This window comes from Nicotiana tabacum, chromosome 9, assembly GCF_000715075.1.
Source record: "Nicotiana tabacum cultivar K326 chromosome 9, ASM71507v2, whole genome shotgun sequence".
Taxonomy (NCBI): Eukaryota; Viridiplantae; Streptophyta; class Magnoliopsida; order Solanales; family Solanaceae; genus Nicotiana; species Nicotiana tabacum.
In genome coordinates this window covers 85776289-85785368 of record NC_134088.1, presented here as the reverse complement: position 1 = coordinate 85785368, position 9080 = coordinate 85776289, and the positions used below count along the sequence as shown (strand labels likewise).

The 9080-nt window shown below is 32.9% G+C and overlaps 1 protein-coding gene across 1 annotated transcript; it reads right to left on the bottom strand.

Moving 5' to 3' along the window:
* Positions 1 to 1007: 1007 nt before the first annotated feature.
* On the bottom strand, positions 1008 to 3340 carry LOC107791427 (protein FEZ-like). The gene is made up of 3 exons (XM_016613485.2): positions 2919 to 3340; positions 2217 to 2518; positions 1008 to 1948 (listed from the first exon to the last, which is right to left on the bottom strand). The coding sequence occupies exons 1-3, from the start codon at positions 3106 to 3108 to the stop codon at positions 1304 to 1306; spliced, it is 1137 nt and encodes a 378-aa protein (XP_016468971.2). The 5' UTR covers positions 3109 to 3340; the 3' UTR covers positions 1008 to 1303.
* Positions 3341 to 9080: the final 5740 nt, after the last annotated feature.

Sequence of the window (9080 nt, the reverse complement as noted above, 5' to 3'; positions counted from 1 at the left end):
GCGCTTCCCGCATCTTGTCCTCAATAGGGGTCACACCCACCTTGTCGCGAATAACCTCATTTCTGATCCTATCTAACCTGGTGTGGCCGCACATCCATCTCAATATCCCCATCTCTGCTACCTTCATCTTCTGGACATGAGCGATCTTGACTGACCAACACTCAGCCACATACAACATCGTTGGTCTGACCACCATTCTGTAAAACTTACCCTTAAGTTTTGGTGACACCTTCTTGTCACACAAAATACCGGAAGCGAGTCTCCATTTCACCCATCCCGTCTCAATACGATGTGTGACATATTTGTCAATCTCCCCATCCCTGAATATAATTGTACATATATTAGATGTCAACATCTTTTAAAATTAATATAAAATTAATATCAACTTGAGACCGGAAATAGAACTTCAACTTACAAAACAGTGAAACACCATTTGATTTTGTTGAAAATGCTCAAGTGTTGTCGGTTTGAGAAAGTTTACTGGGGGACCTAAGTACTGCGCCCCTCTCCCCCCAAATGTTTTAGTGGAAGCAGTTGTAATTTCAAACAAGAAATAAATCCTATTTTGATTGGAGTTTAATAAATTATATGTATCAAAAAGAAAAAGAAATTTTTACACTACCACTACAAGGTCATCTAAAAGATTTCTTCATGTAACTCTTCATAAAAGGTGAAATTTGTGATACTGAAAATAAGATAGGTTCATAACTATAATAGGTAAAGATGATATGATAGTTTAAAAATATTCATTAACGGTCAACTTGTATAATTAAACTGAATTTGAATGTTTATCTACAGGACAAAATGGTAACTATGAATTTAATTGATCATTCAGAGAACAACATCCCAGGATAGGCAGTAGGCTATTTTGCTTGTAAATTAATGATATTGGAAATTTTAATATATACATGATTATTAACTTGCTAGTAAAATTCGCAATAGTTTAAGGGTTACCACGTGCGATGGCTATATGTAAAACATTAATTCAGAAAAGAAGGTAAGGACGAGAAGAATTAGTAAGGATAAGACAAACAAAAGAAACTGCCGTAAAAGCAAAAAACTATTGACTCTTAGCTAAAACCTTGCAGGAAATGATTTGATTAGTCCAGACTTAGGTTTGAAAACCTACATTAGAATTTTTACATTGCTAAGCTAAAAACTAAAATGAATTCAAATAGCCCCTAAAAAGGAAAGGAAAAGACATATATAAGAAAGAAAAGCTAAACTTAGTGCTTAAAACTTGGAAACAAAACATGACTAGGGATTAGTAGCTGATTAAGGGGTCAAGTGTAACGCTTGTTAATTAATTAGTAGAATAACTAGTGGACATTTCACTAGGACAAGGTGAAGAATCCCATAGCAAATTCGACTTCCATGCATCAATATCAGCATTAACGGGAAATCCAATAACAGATCTAACATTTCCCCACTGTTCTTGCATATGATCCACATTCACATTTGGTAATTCTTTCACCAAATTTCCTGCTTCTTGAATTTGATTCTCTTCAATGTTCTCTGGTAATGTGATTGAAAAGTTGTTATAATCTCCAAGTATGGAGGATGACATGTTTAGTAGCAAAGAAGAAGCATCAATATTTAGGTTGGTACATGAATTAGAGAGTGTATAACTTGTGGTGGAGTCATGGTTTGAGATGGAAATTTGTTGAGGATGTCTATGACTAGTAGTTATTGGATTTATGGTTCTATAAGGAGGTAAATCTATTGGAGAGAAGCTAGCCATAGATGAGTTTTGTAAGTCATTGCTAAATTGGATGGCTGAACTTGCACTCTTGGCTATGAATGACATTTCATTTGGTGTGAAGTGGTTACTTGTTTGAAAGTATGGTGTGGTATTTGAGGATATTTGAGGGGACACCCAAGAATGAGAAAGAGCTCTATGTGTATTGGAGTTAGCTTTCTTGAATATCCTACAAATTGCCCATGAGTCCTGAAAAAAGTCCAAGAAAAATAATCACAATTACATTAGTAAAACAACTATCTTTCTATGCGATTTAAGCTAGTGCCTTTTTAACAGCTTCAATTACCATGGTCAACTTAGATCAACTGGTGAGCCTGAGATCAACTTAGGACATGACAAAATTCTATTTCAAACAATGTAACTTCTCTCTCATTTCTAATCTTATCTAATTTTGTGTGATTTGGTATAACAAAAGTAAAAAAAAAAAATACTAAAAATGGAGTTTACATAAGCTTACATTAGGAGGAATATTTTTGTCCAAAAATCTCTTTGGTGTGGAAGAGTCAGTGATGGAAGGCAAGCGAAACTCATGCATCATCCAGTCAGTTTTCGTCCCTTTAGCTGCTCTACCTTTGTAGAAAACCAGTGATTTCTTTAAGCCAATGCATTTTGAACCTTCAGAAGAGTAGATTGGCCTGTCAGTTCCTGTGGCTTTCCAAAAACCAGCCCCAGTTACTCTATTTGGCCTTGTACTATTTCTATACTTTCTATCCCTTGGACAGAAGAAATACCATTCTCTCTCTCCAATAGTTGCCAACTCTGTTTGAAAAAAATAACATAAAAACAAAGGAAGCAGTTAGCTATGTGTTTCATCTTTTGTGAACATGAAACAAAGAAAGTGAACAAAAAGAGAAAAATACAAAGACCAAGGACAACATGAAAGTACAAGATAGAGTTTCTTTCATGAGAAAAAACTAGGAAGTGAGAGAATACGTGAATTTGAAAACCAAAAGAAAGTACATCCATGAAATCTTGAAACAAAGTATATGAACACCGAGACGTCTAGTGGAATGGTAAACAAGAGATCTCGAGCTCGGAAAATGAAGTTCTCTTTGGTAGAAAGAGCTTAAATCCATAGTGTTTTACGATGCGAATCTGAATTAGACAGAATGATTAAACAAAAAAGAAACGAAAGCGAATAAAATTAAGTTTTTCTTACTTGGAAGATCCCATGGATCAAACTTATAGATGTCAAGTTGCTTAATAAGCTCAATGGAGAGAGTTTTGTGTTGTATCTTTCTCCTAAGATAAAATCCTACTAATTCTTCATCTGTTGGATGAAAACGAAACCCTGGAAGCATCATTTCATCTATTTTCCCTTCTGATTCATTTCTTTTCTCTTCCATCATTCTTTTTCCTTGTCTGAAATCTACCCACAACCCTTAAAAGGAAAACAAAATCTCTTCCCCTTAAAGAATAGTGAAGAAGATATATGACTGAAGTCACTACAAAACTAATAACCCTAAGTAGACAAGCTGATAAGCAACTAATTTAATCATAAATTTTCTTTCTTTATATTACAGTATACTTGAAACTCAGAAGAAGAAAACTATTTAGGAAGTAGGTGTTATGCAGTTAAAATCAGATAAGCTCAAAAGAGAAGTCCAAGTTTAGATTTTAGAATATGATGTTCACTTATAAATTGGAAAGCATTATATGCTTCCCGAGGAGGGGTCTGCCCCCGAAGGATAAGCCACTTTTTATGGTGACTTTTAAAGCCTACTTGTTTTTCGTATCTCGTTTGAGTCTTACACAAGCTTACAATTTTTTTGTCACAGTCCAAATTAGGGGCGACAAAATGGTTAAAAGAACGCAGTTAAGTACTCATATTATCCACTAAAAAATAGGTTGAATAATGAACTTTTTTAAAATGAGTCAAATATGGATAAGAACCATATTATCCATTTAGAAAATGGATAACCAATGGGTGGGTTTAACTTTTACATTTGTAAAGTCTCAAATTGGGGGTTCCTCAAGTTTGGGATACTAGGAATTCTCCCAAAAGTGTTCATATTCAAGAAGTCATGGATAATATGGTTACTATATTATCCGTCGGTTAACCCATTTTTAATCCGTATTAAATATGGGTCGGGTCGAATAATTCATCCGTTTTTTCATTTTCCGTTTTCGACCCGAACCATATCCAACCCGACCCGTCCGTTTGCCACTCCTAGTCCAAATTAAAGGCTCTCTCTTGAGCCAATATTACTTTCTTCCTCCTCAAATATTAATCGTGTCTCCTTCCTCCCATCCCAAATTAAATATTACTACTGTAGTTGTTTTTGGCAAGCTGAATTTATTTTTTCAAACATATCCTTACTGTTTCAATTAGTAGCGTCAATTAAGTGAAAAAATATAAGGGAAATGCCAGTAAATATTGATCGCGATTTAGACGAATATGTATAAAAAGAAATATTACTCTGATAAGGCTATTAAATTTCTTTCTTAAAGAATATACAAAAATCTTAAAAGACAGGTAACATGAACCGGAAATTCGTAGTAGCATTATAATTAGCAACACCTATCAAGAAACCCTAAGATCAAGAAAATGGATTCCTAGAAATGAATGACTCATTTCTCACTTGAATGCCTTGTTGTGCCCATTTGTTATTTGTTTAGTCCAAAAGGAAGAATCTCAAGAATCATATATTAAGCCCTTCTGGAGATTATGACACAAGTGGGTTTTTCATGACTTTATATATTAAGCTTACGACAATTATTATTTTTTGCATGAGTTAAATAATGTATATCAAAACAATACAAACTTCCATAAGTATCTATATCTTATGAAGTAAGGGTTTGAATAGCTATTTGGCACTGACCAAAAGCAATTTCCAAGGCAAAAGCACAATATTATATTTAGGTGTTAAATTCTCTGCCTAAGACTTATGATTAATTTAATTGATTAGAAGCTATGGTTACTCAGGATCCAAAAATCCCATTTCCTTCTATTCCATTCTTTCTCAGCTTCTATTCCACTGACTTGTCAGACGATTGAATATATATATTCAATTTTGTGTTAAATACTTAATTGATTGATGAAAGATTCTCCAGCTAATAATGTAAGGGGCATTTCATGAAATCTGAAAGGGTATTTGAGGGATATCACAAGTCCAAAATTAATTGGAACAATGTAAACTACCAATTTGACCTTTTAAAGGTCCACATGTATAACCCAATGTGATTAAATTAATCAAAAGCCTTTTGTCTTTTTTTGTGGACTTCTTGCATCCCCACTTTGAACTTCTTGACATTTTCACCCTTGAAACTTTAATTTTTTTGGTGGAGAAATTCAGAAATTTTAGCATTTGGAACTTTTGACCTGATTATTTTTTTCTTACCATGCTTAGAAATGCTGATAATTAGGAGCATGAGGAATTGGTACATTTTACGCTCAACGTTTCAACAAGAGCACAAGGCCATAGAAAGAGTGGAGGTAGTCAGACAAGCAACATGGATTTGGAGGCAAAACATTTGACGTTGATTCTACTTAATCAAATAAACAACATTTTATAGTCATTCACTTGATATATTGAACTTCATACAAGTAGTTACGAAGCGCCATCAACCAAGATCAGATGATCCGAATGGACCAGACATAAAATCATTGTATATCTATTTTATTTGGGCCTTTTCATTAATTTCTGTACTACTAATTACTTTGTAGCATCAGGATATAAACACCGTTTATAGCTATGCTCTTTTACACGGTCTTATAGTTATGCTCTTTAACTGACTTGTGGATGAATTACTATATATAGAGCTTGCATTTTTCTACACGCCACTTGTATATATATATATATATATATATATATATATATATATATATATATATATATTCGAACAAATTTACTGTAAATTCGACAAGTCCCTAAATACTTTATTGGTCTGGCTTTGTATTTCTATATGCATAAAGTGTAAAAATTATTAGCAAGCTTATTAGAAGATTAGTGTTGCAAATTCCTTTCAACTGTACATGACTAGCTAGCTGTATTTTATTTGCTTCTCTTACCTTTCTTTGGAGAGTACTATTTCTTTTAGCACAGTAATTTCACATGCATGGCATCTGGTCTAAAGGGTTTACGTGTCCTTTAACACACAGTAATTTTTTTTTATTAACTACTGCTTTTGGTTGCTAAAACTGACATTGGTTTTAGCAGGTCAATTTAGTAGGTGGTAATATGTATTTAATTGATGGCCACACGAGTCAATTTTCTTCGATCTTGCGACCTCATGGAAAACCAGGTCATGGATTTCCTGCTACTTTAAAGGCAATTATGTAACTTTTACCATAATATATTAATAATCAAAATATAAGACAAAAACTTTGAATATAACCCTTATATTAAGTTCAAATTTTCAGGTAGTCATTATCATTTAGATATGTTTCTCGTACTTCAGTCAAGAGGGCAGAGTCACGGTGTCGGCTACGGGTTCGGCTGAATTCCTGTAGTTTTGGTTCATATCATGTATTTGTCTTAAAATTTTCATTAAATATATACAAATTATTAATTTAGAACTCAATAACTTAAAAAGATTAGGATCCCGAACCCATAAATTTAAAATCATGACTCCGCCCGTGACTTCAGTTGCCAACCATGTCTAAAAAGTAGATAAAATAAGAACATACAAAGTACTTCCCGCTATTTATTTAAAGGTGGAAGTTTCACTGAGTTAAATGCCAAACTCGGAGACTTCAAACTTAGTGAAACTCCAGAAATCTAATTCCTCGTTTTAAACCAATCTTGTCTGTTCTTTGACCTGGGCCTTCCCTTCCATAAGCCAAGTTTGACATTGGCATTTGAGTCGGTTAATTCGGCGTTTAAATAAATATGGGGCTTATCATATTTTAGACTTATCAGTGTTCGAAGAGTTATAGTATTATTTTTTGGATATATAATTTTTAATGTTTATATTCGTTTATAGTTTCTAAATATGTTCAGAGTTATATTTGAGTTCATACAACCCCTAAACCTTATCACATTTGTGTAGGAACAGAGGAGTATCTTCTACTACACAAGCAAAGCTGAAAATTTGTTGTTAAAAAAAACATCCAAGGGTCACGGCCAGTTCTTTCTATTCAAAATTTCAAATTCTTAACCTCTTTGGTCCTCTTAAAATTGATAGCACAGAATTTATTTTCTTCTTTATACCTTTCTTTTTTCATATACAACAATAATACTCGAAAAGTTAATAAGTATGCTTTAGGTTGATGAAGTCCATTAAATGTACTTTATATTTCAAATCTCATTATTTGGGCGTTCAGTTAATTATTTTGGGATAATCGAGTATGAAAATTATGAGCCTTTTGTAACCAGGAGCAGTTTCAACCCCAAGGCAATTAAGTTCTTGTTTTTTGCACCAAAAAATATGAAGTCTCAAAAATTACTCCTATTATATAAATTATTATTAGTAATTATTAATGGAAAATTAAACTATGGACCTCGGTAGGAACAACAAATTGAGCCCAAAGTTTTCGCATATTTGGGCTTGTTAGGTAGCTAGCCTTCACATTTAGAAATCAACAAAGTAGCCGTTTTTAGGAACACTTTTTAAAACATACTATTCCAAATTTTCAATATATTTAAAATTTGTCCAGAATTGACGAACTTCAGAACGCTCTTCATCCTCCTTATCTTCCTCCTTGCAAACTTTAGCTACATTAGTAATTTTTAGTAATTTGAGTACTCTTACTCTAAATACATATATAAAAATTTATTAAAATTTGAAGTTTGCTTTAACAATTCTAATGATGTGGACCAATATAATGACAAATTGAATATAATGGCGTAAAGTAGTTATAAGAGTCTATTTCACTATTGAACTTTGTTATTTTCTATGTGATTTGAAGTTTGATATGTTTCGAGTTTAGGATCACGGGTCTGAAGTTTAAATATAACAATTCAAAAGTCAGATCTGAACGTTTGAAGTTTGAAAAATCTGACCCGAGGTCTGAAGTTTAATTCCGTAATGGCTAAATTTTACTATGTATTTTGTAAATTTTGATTATGTTTTAAATAGTGGTCTTAAAAGGGGACATCTATCCACTTCGCCGTGGTCATTAACTCCTCAGGTTTTAACCAATTCACTTTAGTCCTTGAATTTATAAACATAATTTTAACAAGCTAAATTAAAAATGTTCTTCAGTTAATTTTTCCTTAAAATGAAACCAAATCAATTAGTACCTCTTAGATATTTTGGCTATGGTGAACAGAGAAGATCACCAAACAAAATTTCTTAAAAGTTACTCCCTCCATCCAAATTTACTTGTTTACTCCTCTAAAAGTAGATTTTCACTTGTCCATTTTGGAAAACTAGTGAATAATTTATTTTTTTATACCTATTTTACCATTATTTGTTGGATATTGGGTTTGGGTCGCTCATATGGACTGACTCGACCCATTTTAAAGGAGATATGATTAAAGTAAGTTACCTAGGGAAGGTTTAACTCCTAAAAAAAACCTATCACACGTTGCAAAGAAACCGGGAGCGTGGTATCAACATGTGATTAGTTTATCGGTAGTTTTTCTCTGACAACTTTCCTTCTCTATAAAATCAAGACTCTCCTTCCACAGAGTTTTTACTCTGTGCAATTCTCCCTAAAAAGGAAAAAAATACCGAAAGAAAAGAAGAAGGCATATGGGTCGCCCATATGGACTGACCCGACCTGTTTTAAATGGGATATGATTAAAGTAAGTTGCCTAGGGAATGTTTAACTCCTAAAAAAATTATAGCACGTTGCAAAGAAAGTGAGAGCGTGGGATCAATGTGGGATCAGTTTATCGATAGTTTTTCTCTGACAACTTTCCTTCTCTATATAATCAAAACTCTCCTTCCACAGAGTTTTTACTCTGTGCAATTCTCCCTAAAAAGAAAGAAACACACTGAAAGAAAGAAGAAGACATTTAGTTTGTGAAATAATATTTCTTTCCTAAGAATGACGAAGTTGGACTTGAGCAATTGATTAAAGAAGGTTCTGCAAAACTTTTGCTACTTTAATAAGTATACAAATCTATGTCCATGTTACTGTTTTAATCTACATTGGTATCATAGCAATCGTTGTACGTTCTATAATATGAATGCGCAAGTTAGATCCATTAAGTTTAATCTTTCGTACACTAATCTTGCGATCTCATTGATGCTATAGATGGTTATCCAAATCTTAAAAGTTTGATTCAATTTGATGAAATCACTGTTTCCGTACTTGTCGTAATAGTTTTGTAATTCTTTCTACTAAATGAAAATTCGAATAGAGTGACAGAAGAAACAATTGCTTATAAAAATAAAAATAAAAAATCAGGTATGAAAAAACAATAGTTGG